Raw genomic sequence first — 15313 nt, 5'->3', positions numbered from 1 at the left:
CAAATTATCTATGGCTTTGGATAATATAATTAAGTTTTTGTTTAGCAAAGTGAAAGTTAAAAAAATAGGTTGGAAACAGAGGGAAATATATAATAGAACATAATTTAAATATCTATTTAGTAGACTACCACATTAGTATTTTAGTTGATATTAATTTAACACTATATAGTACAAATATAGTGTGCTTATATTATACACATGGTATTATATAGCATATCTTCACATTCACATACATACTACATAGGTCCATACTTCTATAGTCAACTAGTATTTTTTCTCCTAATCCTGCCACTTGACCAGATCAATCCAGCTCTAAATCCAAGGGTGGTAAGCCACAACCAGACAAGTTTCAGGAATGGAACTAGTCAAACGTGCTCCAGTTGCTGAGTGCACGGCAACCCTGGCTCAGTAGAAACGGTAGACCCAGAGGTGGCAGACTCATGCCTCAATGTTGTCTTTGCTACCTTCTACCTGTGTGACCTTAGACAACTCTCTGAACTTCCATTTTCTCATCTATAAAATAAAAATAACAGCACATACTTCATAGAGTTGTTGAAAGGGTTAAAAAATATAAGCTTTAAAGTACAAATGTTACATATAATTCACTCTTATCCTCTACTGAGTTCACTTAGGGGTAGCAGCAGTTCTCTGATTCCTATTACTCATCTAGGGGGAATACATAAGGAGGCTCATGTGTGGTGCCTCAAGACAGCAGTGGTGATTAGGAGGCCCTACATCTTTCTATTAGGGAATATTTACCTTGACACGGTAGTATAATAGGCACATAAGAACACAGAATGCAAACAGAAAAACAGAAGATAGTGTTGTCCTCGAGAAATTTACTATTTAACCTTAAAGATAAATCATGAAAATAAAAGACAATTACAAAGCCACAAATGCTACTCATAAATGAATACAGAATAACGCATTATAAACTAGATAGGTTAGTAGATTAGATGAATTTGGTGTAGGAGAATATGGAATTAAGAGGTGATTGGCCTGGGGTTAGACCTCTTGGATAAAATCAGTCCTGAAGGAGGAAAGGGAATGACTGAAAAGAATGAAGAGGATACTCAGGAAAGGGGAGTGGTCCAAGCAAAGATGACGGCCCAAGTAATGATGAAGAGCCAAGTTAGATGATCTAGGAAAGAGAGGAAACCCTAATATCATCTCATACAACCTTCACAAAAACCTTATGAAGTTCACACTGTTATCTTAATTTTACAAATGAGGAAAGTCAGGTTCAGAACTTTTCCAATAGGGAGCTGGAGTTGGAATCCAGGCCCCCACTGACTCCACAGTAAGTTTCTTGCTGAGTGATTCCCAGGGCAAGCATGCTGGGTTGTCAACCTCTGTTCAAGACAATCATTTTCCTTCCTAAATCGAAGGAAGTTTTTCCTCCTTCTAGAACTGTTACCTTCTTCTTGGGCTTTTAACACCTCTTAATTTATTTGATTCACCACTTCCCCAATGGGATGGTGTCACTCTGACTTCCACTGTTTTTTGAAAAGGTAAGCAACTCCACCAAATTTGGTCCCATATGCAGAAATAAAAGCATACCTGTCTTTCAACCCTCTGATCAGTCCAGGTCACATTTGAAGATCCAACTAGAGCCACTCAAAACTAACAATGTTTGAAAGCTGGCTGTTGATTAGAAATGGGAATGTCAAGTTACCTTTGCTCAAACAATAAGCTCATTACATGGTACTTCAGAGAGAGTCAGGAATTAAAGACCTTGCTTTGATGACTTTTAAAAGCTAGGAAAAGGCAGAATTAGTTACAGAGTGTTTCTGCCTCAAGTCAGAGATGAAAGATTCTGGGAAACTCTCATCTTATAGAAAGACATTTACAGATAGACATATAGGCTGGGCATGGTCGCTCACGCCTGTAATCCCAGCACTTTGGGAGGCCGAAGCCAGTGGATCACTTAAGGTCAGGAGTTCAAGACCAGCCTGGCCAACCTGGCAAAACTCCTTCTTTACTAAAAATACAAAAATTAGCTGTGCATGGTGGTGCATGCCTATAATCCCAGCTATTCAGGTGGCTGAGGCACAAAGATGGCTTGAACCCGGGCAGCAGACATTTTAGCGAGCCAAAATCACACCACGGCACTCCAGCCGGGGCGACAGAGCAAGATTCTGTCTCACAAAAACAAACAAACAAACAAACAAAACAGAAGAACATAAAAAACATACATATAAATATATTTCTGTGCATGGATTATAACATATTGTCTAACGAATGAGCTTTATTTCTGAGCCACCATGCGCAGTCTTTATTTCCACTCCAGTCTCTATATGAGAAAAAATGAGTTGCTTAATAGAAAATCTTAGAAAACACTAGTTCAGTGAATGTTCAATAATACTCAAGCAATTCCCTGGCGTGCCTGTCAGCTTTCTGTAACTGGGTTTGTAGTAGTCTACCCACACTCTCTCACCTGGTCTCTAGGTAGAGATGGCACCCTAAGGATGCTGGGGATCTGTAGCCAAAGAAAGCAAGAAAGTATAAAATCAACTGCTTTTTAGTAACTTGTATTCTTAGTTTCTGTAAAATGGCAAGTTTATTCTATTATGATTATAGCTAACAAAAGGGGATTCAACACTCACTCCCACCCTACAACAGGGTGCCTCAAACAAAACAGACTTCATTCATATCCACGAATTTCTAAAACCACCCCAAGATACTGCTGGTGTGAACAGGGATGTCTTACGTGTGTCTTCTTCATTTATTTGCTCAACAAAAAAAATTTTTTGAGAACCTACTAAGTGCCAGACACTGTTCTAGGCGCTTGAAATGTGAGAGGACAAAAAACAAAACAAAGCAAAATCCCTGTCCTCATGGAGCTTCATTCTAGTAAAGATGGGGAGATAGACAATTACAAACAAACATAAGAATAAACAACTGGCCAGGCGCCGTGGCTCACACCTGTAATCCCAGCACTTTGGGAGGCTGAGGTGGGCAGATCACCTGAGGTCAGGAGTTCGAGACCAGCCTGGTCAACATGGAAACGTCGTCTGTACTAAAAATACAAAAATTAACCAGGCATGGTGGTGTGCTCCTGTAATCCCAGCTATTTGAACAGCTGAGGCACCAGAATTGCTTGAACCAGGGAGGCAGAGGTTGCAGTGAGCCAAGCTCACACCATTGCATGCTAGTCTGGGTGACAGAGCAAGATTCTGTCTCTCAATAAATAAATAAATAGGCTGGGAGCAGTGGTTCACACCTGTAATCCCAGCACTTTGGGAGGCTGAGGTGAGTGGATCACCTGAGGTCAGGTCGAGACCAGCCTAGCAAACGTGGTGAAACCCCATCTCTACTAAAAATACAAAAATTAGCCCAGCATGGTGGTGCATGCCTGTAATCCCAGCTACTTGGGAGGCTGAGGCAGGAGAATCACTTGAACTCCGGAGGTGGGAGTTTCAGCAAGCTGGTATCACACTGCTGCACTCCAACCTGGGTGACAGAGTGAGACTTCATCTCAAAAAATAAAACAAAATAACACAGTTGCTCCTCAATTTACAATGGGGTTGTGTCCCACTGAATCCACTGTAAATTGACAATATCCTGTCGAGAACGCATTTAATACACCTAACCTATCAAATGTCATAGCCTAGCCTAGCCTATCTTAAACATGCTCAGAACACTCACATTAGCCTACAGTTGGGCGAAATCATCTAACACAAAGCCTGTGTGAAACAGAATGATTATATGGGCACTCAAAGTATGACTTCTACTGAATGCAGATGGCTTTTGCACCATCATCAAGTCAAAAAATTTAAGTTGAACCATTGTCCATTGGGGATCATCTGTAATAATAATAATGTGTCAGAAGGGAATAAGAAAGGACTATGAGCAAAACACCACATTCTAAGCTCCTAGAACAGGGTGAAAGGATTGGGGTTCAGTCAGCTTGTGGCAGGAGGGGGATGCAAGGTCAGAAGGCAGATTCCTCCGTTAAGTAGAGTGGTTAATGTAGGTCTCATTGAGAAGGTGCGAGTTGAGCAAAGACCTGAAAGAGGTAAAGGTTTTGACCAAGCAGATAACCTAGGGGAAGAGCTTCTAGGCACACAGAACTGTGGCCTGTCAGGGAAATAGCGAGGAGGCCATTGTAACAAAACAAAGCCAGGTGGGAGGGTGGGGGGAGAGGAGGATGGAGTGAGTGAGCTTAACTTTCTACTTTCTGATCACGAGGATGTTTTTCAAACTTTTCATAAAGCTCAGAGTGAAGATAATTTACCCTTTAAAGAAATTAATGTATTGACATGTAAATATAGACACAACATAATTAAGTAAAAGTAGGTAACAAAATACTATTTACATACAGAATTCTTTTAAACTTTAAAAAAGGAGAGGGAGAGAGAGAGACCTTGTCATGATTCTCACTTTCTCCTTTGTACACTTGAAATTTTTTAATTTTTATTTATTTATTTATTTATTTATTTATTTATTGAGATGGAGTCTCTCTCTGTTACCTGGCTGGAGTGCTATGGTGGGATCTCAGCTCACTGCAACCTCCACTTCCTGGGTTCAAGTCATTCTCCTGCCTCAGCCTTCCCAGTATCTGGGACTACAGGTGCACACCACCATGCCCAGTTAATTTTTGTATTTTTATTAGAGATGGGATTTCAGCATGTTGGCCAGGATGGTCTCAATCTCTTCACCTCGTGCATGATCTGCCTGCCTCGGCCTCCCAAAGTGCTGGGATTACAGGTGTGAGACACTTCACCTGGCCCCTACACTTGAAAAACTTGGGAGGAATGCTGGGCGCGGAGGCAATGACCTATAGTCCCAGCTACTCAGGAGGTTGAGGTGGGGAGATTGAGCCCAGAAGTTTGAGATCAGACTGGGCAACGTGGTAAAACCCCTTGGGGGGAAAAAATCAAAAAAGAAACAATTTGGGGGAAAGAATCTATCCCTAAATACCAACTTTGGGCTGGGCCTAATGGCTTTCCTTGAGCCCAGGAAGCTGAGGCTGCAGTAAGCCATGACTGTGCCACTGCACCCCAGCTTGGGTGAATGAGTGAGACATCTCGAACATAAATCAATGAAAATTTTAAAAATAAAGGGGAAATTTAACGCGGTGATATTTTCAGCAAAAGGCAGAGAAGACTCCTCGTTAGGACACTAGCTTGTGAAGCGGCTGCCTTCGAGTTTGCACTTGGCTGTCATGCACCCAGGATGCACCAGGCACAAGTCGCAGCCACACTGCTTTTGGAGGTATCATCAGTCAACGAGGTGACGTACAGTGAGGCCCTAGTTCCAGCACTGTGGACTACTGAACGGTCAAAGTGTGTGTGCGTTTTTAGGATTTGACAAATGAAAATAGCAGAACTGTGCCAGAAGAAACTATTTAATCTGTTCATATAGGGCGGGGGTGGAGCAACAGCAGAGAACACGTGAGGATGTTTCTCACCTAGGGTGCTCTGTGATGACTCAGAGACTGCCCTGGCTCCTTTGGGTTATTCATCAAAGCCATTTTGAAGCAGGGACTGCTTGGTAGGAGCTGAGCTTTCGACCAGAAAGACAACTTAGGAAATAGTTCCCGGCTGTGAGAACCTAAGAGGTATGAATGCTTCTGGATGGGAATCTCAAAGATAATGGCAGTCATCAAATGGAATTGAGGCAGGTAGAGAAATTGGTTTCAAAACGATCTAAAGATGATGGAAAACATTTCAACAGTTAAGCAACTTAGATAACTAATAGGAAGAATTCAATGGGAAGAAAGATCCCCACTGGAAGCTCCAAAGAATGGGCTATATTGCTGATCAGGAAGGGAGATATAGGAAGTCTACACAGTTGGCTTAAACCTCATGTTGTTCACAGACTTGAACTGCAAATGAGAAAATCCAATGGGAAAACATTCCAGATCACCATAGAGCAATTTAAAGGAATGGCACAGGCTTGAAGGAAATGTATTGGGAATGAGATAGAGAAACCCATATTCAACAAGAAACAGGAATCATTAAACATGCATTAACTCGAATTATCTACTTATTGACTGCATTGAGTGCTTATTCACTATCACCACCAGCAGGGGCATTATGCTCCTTGCTGAATGTCCACAAAAACATACTCCCTGTTTTCAATAAGCCCACAATCTGCCACAGCCTCCTGAGTAGCTGGGACTACAGGTGTACATCACCATGCTAATTAAAAAAAAAATTTTTTTAATGTTTTGCAGAGACAGGGTTTCACCATGTTGCCTAGGCTGGTCTCAAACTCCTAGCCTCAAGCAATCCCTCCACCTCAGGCACCCAAAGTGCTGGGATTACAGGCATAAGCCATGGAGTCCAGCCTTAAATTTCCCCTTTAGGACAATCCAGACACTCAATCTTTTTTTTCTTTAATTCAAAATATGATTGTACAGCTTATCCTTCTGAAATAATCTATTCCCTTTGTCTTGCTATTCTAATTTTGTAAAATTTCCTGCCAGATTTAATTCACACCTATAAAACAGGGCAACACAATGGACATTACCATTACCAGAAAACCACTCAAGGTGGGCCATCAGTATCACCTACAAATGTTACCGCCCTGTTATTATTATTACTGTTACATATAAAACAAAATCATTATTACCAGCTCCACCTCCCGCCACTAGTGCCTCCCCATTCCTCCCGCATGTGACAGGGTGCCCTGGAACCCCACAGGCAGCAATGTTGAATGAAACTGGCAGTCTTTCCTTCTCATGTGGCATCAGGCTTTTTCTGTCCTGAGTAAGGGCTATCTTTACCATGCATGATTCCCAACAGTACTGCTCTTGACCCCTGAGTGGAGACCCACACCCTGTGGGGCTTCCCTACCAGCTCCAACCCCTTTCACCACCCCGTGCTCAGTCTTCAAGGCCTCAGATGGGAGGGAAAAGCCAGGATGAAGTGCCAGTCAAGGGGATCACCCTTCCTTACTCCATTCTCCCCTCTTCTGTCACCCATTTCTGACTGGCCGTCAGTCCTATCAGGGGTCCATAAAGCTGGGAGGACTCTGGCCCGGGAGAGGGGGGTAGGGGTTAGGCAAACAGGACAGGGAGGCAGTTGGTTGAAATTTAACCACAATATTCTCGGTCTCTATTGTTTTGAGTGAGGCCCAATATTTCCACAGCAGGATTATAGGATCTGATTAACCATGTTAGACAACAATGCTGAGCTGGGATGGGCTTCCCCTTCCAGCTGCCAATATGAAAAAGTAAATACAACACATTTCAAAAGGGACTCCCAGCAGCCCCTGAGCCCTACTCCCCAATTCTAACTCTGATACTGTTTTGGGCCCCAGAGTAAAGTGAGGGAGGAAGAGTGTGGCACTGCATGCTCCTTTAACTACTGGCCGTTGGCCCAGTAGGACAAGTAATCCTGGCACAATCTTCCCAGGTGAGTCAATGGCTGTGCACTCTCCACACCCTGGAGTTCTTCCAGTGCCTCTTCCGGGTTCCCCTGGTAGGCTGGCTCAGATTCTCAAGAACCCATGAGAGTTGGGTGCTGAGTGGGTAGAAGGATAGCAAAATCTGTTGGGCTCCAAATAGAGAAACTGAGTGGGGTGGGACTTAATAGCTCAGAAGAGTGATGAAGCCTTTGCTAGAATACTACGGTGCTACCTAATGACTTCCCATGTGCTAGGGTAGAGAACTGAGAGCCCAGAGCTGACAGGATACATAAAAAGTCACCACAAGAAAGTCTCAGAAGATGCGATGAAAGTTCAAGAACAGATGGACTTCTAGATTCTCAAATAGAGAAAGATTCCCTACAGTCCCTCTTCCTCATGCGACAAGCTACCTTATACCCTCCACGCACTGGATGTTCCCCTCATGGTGAGATCTTCTGAGGCCTTGGCCAAGAACACAAGGGAGAAACATAGAGCAACGAGCTGCCCTGGACAAGAGTATCCTGCAGCGGCTTCCAGGGGGTCACCGCAGCTGGGAACAGCCCCTCCTCCAAAGTGTGGGCTTCCTTCTCTTCCCACATTCCCCTCTGTATCTAAGGGCCTACTATAATCCATCACAATTTTGCTAGCCCATAAATTTATGGATGTTGGTAACAGAGAGTAGGAACCAAGGTTCTCGAGCTCTGAGTCTGGTGGCTTCCCTGCAGTATGCCACTTACTCATTTTGAACAGTTTTTTCTTCAAGAAAAATTAGAAGACAGAAACTACTTCACAGCAGAACTTAGAAAAACATATCCTGATTGTATCAAAACCTAGTCGATATAAAATTATATTCTTTAATGGTTACTACCCCTGCAGTGATATTTTCTGAGTTAGGGTTAAAACTGACCCTGCTCTCAAAGAGTATAATCTGATGAAAGGATGATAACAGAAAAGTGCACAGAAAAGTGTGTCTATTAACACAGTCTATATTAATAGCATAAGTAGAACAGACAAAGTGAGTTTACCATTTCATGAGGAAGGGTTATTAAGAAGAGAATTTAGGTTTACCCTATACTCTTTGGAGCAAATCTGTGTAGTTTCTTAAGTAGGAGAAAATGAGAGACAGAATAAACGGAGAGAGGAAAATACTCCTGGTGACAATGTCAGGAATGAGACCAGGAGGAGCAGCACAGTCTTTCCCATTCCCTACTCCTCCCGCCAGCTTTGTACAGAGTACACAAGGGGCCCCTGCTTATCTCCCAGCAGATGTAGGCTAAGGAGGAGGTAAGGGCTTGGGAAAATGGGAGGTCTAAGTGAAAAGGAAGGAAAGAAAAGGGAGTCCAAATGTACTGCTGAATAAAAACAAGAAGCAGTAGGGCTGAGTATCGAGATGTGAGCATCTCTCCTTCTCTCAGTGCTCACCATACGTGTGCTGCACCAGGCCTGTGGAAGGATTTTGGTCTGAACAGGCTAGATTCTTTCCAGTTCAGAGCATAGGCGCACAGATCTCACTCTTTGCCACCTTACACCATAGGAATTCCCTCCTCAAGAGTCAGGGTAAGATGAGACTAGAAGCTTTCTTCCTGCCTTCTCAATAACTTTGCTGTCCCTTGGAAATACTCCTTGATCTGGGAGACTGGCTGCCTGGTGATGAGAGAAGAGAATGACCCTGATGGGATCTTTTAGGACCCAGTCTGAGCTTTGCTTTTAAGGGGTACTGGGGAAGCCCCATTGAGGCATGAGAAAAGGAGGTGCTACCCAGCTAGAGTGGAAAGGGATGAGGCTTTCTCTACAAGCAAAGAGCATGCCTGTCCTAGCTGACTATGGGGGACCAGCAGCAAGGCCAAGTAGGCCTTGCAACCTAGGTGGCGCTATTTCTCTACTTTTTAGGTCAAGTTCCTGCAGGAACTTCCTCGAGGTCCCAAGTCCTGCTCCTGGTTTGCTGGCTTGCTCGTGTAAACCACCTTATATTATTTTTTTTTCTAAAAATACTCCAAAGCAATTGAAAGAGTCCCTTCTCCCACCAGCCAGCCCTGGCCCCAGCCCCAGCCCCGGGGAGCGGGCGGGTAGGCGGGGAGGTGGGCCACTGCTTTATTAAACACAGGGAAAACTAATATTTACGGAATAAAATTTATGGAGCAGCCACGAGAATTCGACCCTTTTATGTGCATGTGGAGTGGGGGTTGGGCCAGGCTGGGGGCCTCAGGGAGGGGCCCAAGCCAGGGGGCAGGGCTGGAATACAGCCTGGCTAGGCCAATTTGTCAAAGCAGGGATTTCCCTGGAGTTGCCTTAGGATGAATGATTCTCAACCACCACCCCTAGCTTTGGGGGGTAAGGGCTTCAGGGTAAGAATGCCTCAGGCCTCTGGTAGCAATGTTTCTCTAAGGACGTATTTAAGCAATACCCCCATGGAGACAGTAGCCTTTGGGGATGATGGGGGCAGTAGATGGCAGATTACTAGCTATACTCTTACTTAATCTTTTTAGAAAGTCATACATTCTTTTTGAGAACATGAACAAAATTATGCCCTTAAGATTTTACCTACAATTTTGAAGGATTCACAAACCCCTGGCCCTGCTGTGATGAAAAATGCCTTGAGTCTGTGCTCTTAGAATACAGGGAGTGTCCAGGGTGAAGAACCCATATTTTCTCCAAGCTTGCTGGGGAAGCCTTTCCATTTTCCATGTGCCTTGTAGATACTAAAAACTGGCTAAATTATGCTGAAAAGAAACGAAATATCGTCCGGGCACAGTGGCTCATGCCTGTAATCCCAGCACTTTGCGAGGCCAAGGCAGGTAGATCACCTAAGGTCATGAGTTCAAGACCAGCCTGATCAACATGGTGAAAACCCATCTCTACTAAAAATGCAAAAATTAGCTGGGCGTGGTGGCAGGCACCTCTAATCCCAGGTACACGGGAGGCTGAGGCAGGAGACTCCCTTGTGAGCCAAAATTGGGCCACTGCACTCCAGACCGGGCAACAAGAGCAAGACTCTGTCTTAAAAAAAAAAAAAAAAAAAAAAAAAAAGAGCAAAGTAAGCCAGCTGCAGCTGTTCCCAATTCACTTTGATGACAGTGACTACCACATAGCACACTCTAGGTCCTGTGGTCTGGAGGTAAAGGAAAGTTATCAGCAGTGATTGGGAATGAGCCTTGGTGGAGCTCTCAGACTCTGCTAGCAGGAAAACGCATGAGGGTAAGTCCTGGAGTCCTCAAGAGCTCCCTCCTTGAAGAGCCCATGGGGAGCAGAGCATCCTACTGAAATGAGGCAAGATCATGGGATAAGGACATGACAGGAAAGAAGGACCTAACATCCTTTCTGGAAAATAAATGTTTTCATTAATATATATAATAATGCTGTTAAGAACTCAGCTGTCTGGTCAAATTCTGGCTGTCACTTCTTAGCTGTGTGACCTTTGATAAGTCACTTCCTTCAAGACCCAATTTCCTAGGGTGTTAACAGCCTCTTCCTCATATGATGCTGAGGATCATGTCAGGTGCTCATTAGGATAACTGGTATACATTAACTGTTCAATAAATGTTAGCTATTTATTATTGTTGCTCTTATAAATATTTTATTATTGTTTGATCATCTTCTCTCCAGACTTGACATCAGGACAGAACCAGTATATATATACATATACTGGATATATGAATAAGGAGGCATTTAACCATCAAAAGTAAATAAACCAGAAATGGGACAGGTGCAGTGGCTCATGCCTGTAATCCCAGCACTTTGGGAGGCCAAGGTGGGCAGACTGCTTGAGCCCAGGAGTTCAAGACCAGCCTGGGAAACATGGCGAAGCCTCAGCTCTACAAAAAAATACAAAAATTAGCTAGGCGTGGTGATGTGTGCCTGTAGTCCCAGCTACTGAAGAGGCTGAGGTGGGAGGATTGATTGAGCCCAAGAGGCCAAGGCTGCAGTGAGTTGTGATGGTGCTACTGTATTCCAGCCTGGGTGGCTGAATGAGACACTGTCTCAAAATAAAAAATAAAAAATAACAGAAATGGCCTCTGCACTGTGCTCCTGAGTCCTTTCTCTACCCAATGGTTTCCCACAAACATCTGAGTTCTACTTTCATTCCTGCCTCTCCAAGGCAAAGTTTCAGGCGATCTTACCTATAGAGGAAAACCTGGCAGAGAAGGTCAAGGGACTCTGCCAATCCTGAGACGCCAAAGGGTTGTCTTTCTGTCTAAGATCCTGCCTATCTTATGCAGCCTTTATGTGTTTTCCTGCTAGTTTCTATTAGCTGTAGAGGCCAATTCTGTTGTCCCAGAGAACTGCTGTGGTTATTTCCTGTCCCCATCATACTCTCCTATCTTTTCTAACTAAGTTACTTGAAGTGGGGTAGAGAACAAGAAAGTCATATTCTTTTTTCTCTCACCCCAGGGGGAACTTACCTCGGCCCTAATGCTCAAAGCCCTATGCAATTTCAACCCCGCATGGTAGTTTAACCTGTTACCTATGCTTTGGAAAGAAAGAGAAAAATGCATCCAAGTCTGACAAAGGAAAGCAGCAACGATCTCTCTGTCTTGTGCCTGCAATGAAGAAAGTTCTTGAGATCAAAGTTTCCGAGGGAGGCTTAGCTCCGGCCACTGCAGAGGAGTTTAAGAAGAATCTGAAGGACTGGACAGTGGGCTAGATTTCATCCAGAGACAACAATGGGATGGGGACCCAGTTAAATCAGTTGGGTTATGAGTTCCACAGCATTAAGTAATCCCAAAAGCAGGGGAGTGTGAATGCTTTTTATTCCATGCAAAAGAGAGAAGTGGGTCTCTGAGGAGCATCTGCGGCTGGCTGGCTAGAGACTCTAGGGAAAGGCAGACAAGGCTTCCTGAGTGTGTTGTGCTTTCTTGCTGACTTGCCCTATACACCTAAAGTCCATGGTAGAAACCTGGATCTACAGAACCTCCACCAAAAGAGAGGCGAGCACAGGATTCTCAGAGACTGGCTTCCACTTGAAAGGCAAAGGCCACTTCCCAGTTCTCTCGCCCTTACAGTAGGCCCCTGACTGTATCACTGTTGTAGAGGTATTGCTGCCATGCAAGCTCCTTTCAAGGTGAAGCTTGGAAGCTATTCTCCAAGTCCATCCTTAGCAGCTGGGGCCACAACAGGTTAACTGAAGAGCCCCCTTGGTTTCTTCCTCTTGACCTTTGACAGCTGAGGTCTCTGCAGAGGGCCTGAAGTATCCTAGAAAAAAGGGAACCCAAGTTAGTAGGGGTTTTGAAATAGTTCCACTGAAATTAGGAAAGGAACTTTCTTCCTCTCATGGCTCCTGGTTAGGATGAGGGCTTCTTTTTTTTTTTTTTTTTTCACCCAGGCTGGAGTACACTGGCACAATCAGAGCTCATTGCAGCCTTGAACTCCTGGTCTCAAGCAATCTGCTTGCCTCAGCCTCCCAAGTAGCTGAGACCACAGGCACACGCCACCATGCCTGGCTAATTTTGTGTTTTTTGTAGAGATAGGGGTTCACTTTGTTGCCCAGGCTGTTCAACTCCTGGCTTCAAGTGATCCTCCTGCCTTGGCTTCCCAATGGCTGTACTAACAAGCGTGAGCCACCATGCCCAGCCAGAAGGAAGAGGCATTCAGGAAGTGTCTGACATAGGTATCTTGAAGTCTATGTCAGGCAGTAAACGTGAGGTAAGACCCTAAGCAGGAGATGTGGATGTCTCTTCTCCCCCAAGGAACAGCCTTGCTGACTATCACTGGCCATCACTGGCCATCGCTGGAAGTGGCATAAGGTGAAAGAGGAGTCAGGACACATCATTCAGTACAAGAACTACAGAGAAGGGATAGCAAGGGAAGATGTGCAAGATCGTCCCTTGACATCCATCTAGACACCTACAATTGGACACAACATGTCCAACTAGATACTTACTATTTGGAAGCCTAGTCACAAATATCCCTCAATATTGTTGAGGCAGGCCAACGAATTGACAATTGCAGGGACCACTGGCTCGGGGGCTATCAGTGCCAACTCTCAGGACACCAAGCAGGAAGCTGCTCTGACTCACCGAGGACTCTTTCTCAGGCACTGAGAGGGTTGAGGCTGAAGAGACCAGTTCTTCTGGCTGATTTTGACGCTGGTTATCAATTCCTTCAAGGGAAGCACTGTTTGAGGTCTGAGGATCTCCTGAAATCAGAAAGATCAAGAGAAGATAGTGATAAATGTCTTCTTCTTACCAGGAAGAAATCAGCATTTACCAAGCATTCTGATAAAGGCCAGGGTTTGGTTCAAATATATAAGTAAACAGAAGTAGCCACAAGTCCAACTTCCAGCTGACTTTCGGAAAGCCCTGTTTCTGCCATGATTTCCCCAGGCCCACTTTCAGCAGGTAGGATAAGTGTTTCCTCAACTCAAAATAGCCAGCTGTTCTTCTACATATTCCCTGACATGTCTCAGGGAGGGAGGGAGATTAATCTTTTTTTTTTTTTTTTTTTTTAAAGAGATGGGTTTTTGCTATGTTGTCCAGGCTGGTCTCAGGCCTCTCTCACCTCAGACTCCCAAAGTGTAGGGGTTACCGGTGTGAGCCACTGTACCCAGCCAGGGAAACTAATGATTCTCTTGGTGCTTTTGCTAACCCTTCTAAGCACCTAGACCAATGCCATCCAATCGAACTTTCTGCAATGATGAAAATGTTCTGTGTTTGCATTAACTTGGTAGCCACTAGACATATGCGGCTACTAATCACTCGAAATGTGGCTAGTGCAAAAGAGAAGATACATTTTTAGTTTTATTTCATTTTTATTAATTTAAACTTAAATAGCTACATGTGGCTAGAAAACTATCATATTGGACAGCATCAACCTAGATCTTAATTGTATCCTCAGACAGACCAGGTACCTCTGGAGTGCTCAGCAGCGCCCTGATGCTTCCGTCCCACTTGGACCTCTCGTTTGGTGACTGCCATGTACAGACTCTGAAGATTCATGACAAAGGGCCTTCCATCACCAATGCTGCATGCCTCTGGCAGTTTCTGTAAAAGAGGGGAGATACTGTAATTGGTTACACTGTATTACCAGAGAAGAGATCTAATACCCCATTTGCAGAACCAGCATCAACCCCAAATGAATTCATCTAAAGCAGTTAGCTCCAACAGGGGGCGTCCATATCCAAGCCTGGTGGGACCAATATAAAGATTTCTTGGGACACCTCCTCTGAAGGGCAACTCAAAATGTATATCTTATTTCCCCTAATCTTTAGGTTGATTATGTTTTCCATGAATACCCTATAGATTTCTAGGCTCTTTTTCCAAAGGGATGATTTCTTAGAGGGCTATTTTAGGAAATCATTTCCCCTAAATTTTCCCTGAGCTGTACAAATTACTATTTTCATTAAATTCATTCCTAAACTAGAGAAAAATGATAAAATTCAGGATAAAGGAAAGAGAGCAAAATGGTAATTAATGACAGACTGAGAGACAAGAAAAATTATGGAGCTGTGATATTCAGGCAGAGGAGACAGGAAAAATAAAGTCAACAAAGTTTTTGAGGTCTCCCTGCCATTTTCCATTCCCACTGCTGTCCCGCCATCCTTTACTATCACCCACATGCTCACAGTAAGCTGAGATTCCCCCAAGGGGGTGAAAGCTGTTCTTGAGGGGTAAAAAAACTTACTCTTTTAAAGTATAAAGTGTGCACGCACACACACACACACATACACACACACACACACATACACACAGAGTACATAAATAGATTTTTGGTATATCTGTGGCATTACAATTTCCAGAGATGGAGTGATTAGGAAAAAATGTCTTAAAAGGTTCCTTAGGGAAGTGTTAATTTTTAAAAGACTGAGAAACACTGCTACGATTACATTATATTTATCTGTTTCTTTCCCTACAGAACAAACAGTGGACTTATATCCACAGCAAAATGCTTTGCATAGTTGTAGTTTCATACACTTGGCTGAACTGGGTTGAGGTCATGGCTGAAGCCTGAACAAAGTGCAATA

The 15313-nt window shown here is 43.9% G+C and overlaps 1 protein-coding gene across 2 annotated transcripts in view; it reads right to left on the bottom strand.

The window, feature by feature from the left end:
• Positions 1-12081: 12081 nt before the first annotated feature.
• NHEJ1 (non-homologous end joining factor 1) overlaps positions 12082-15313 on the bottom strand; it is an 86937-nt gene continuing 83705 nt past the window's right edge. For both annotated transcript variants that reach the window (XM_012445896.2, XM_012445897.2), the window contains exons 6-8: positions 14201-14333; positions 13371-13489; positions 12082-12546 (exon numbers count right to left, since the gene is read on the bottom strand). In XM_012445896.2, the coding sequence (XP_012301319.1) occupies positions 12472-12546; positions 13371-13489; positions 14201-14333 (327 nt within the window). In that variant the 3' untranslated portion in view covers positions 12082-12471. The remainder of the gene's footprint in view (positions 12547-13370; positions 13490-14200; positions 14334-15313) is intronic.

This window comes from Aotus nancymaae, unplaced genomic scaffold, assembly GCF_030222135.1.
Source record: "Aotus nancymaae isolate 86718 unplaced genomic scaffold, 86718_ANA_hifiasm-v0.15.2.pri h1tg000008l, whole genome shotgun sequence".
Classification (NCBI taxonomy): Eukaryota; Metazoa; Chordata; class Mammalia; order Primates; family Aotidae; genus Aotus; species Aotus nancymaae.
The sequence above is the reverse complement of the archived record's forward strand: the minus strand, read 5'-3'. Positions and strand labels throughout refer to the sequence as shown.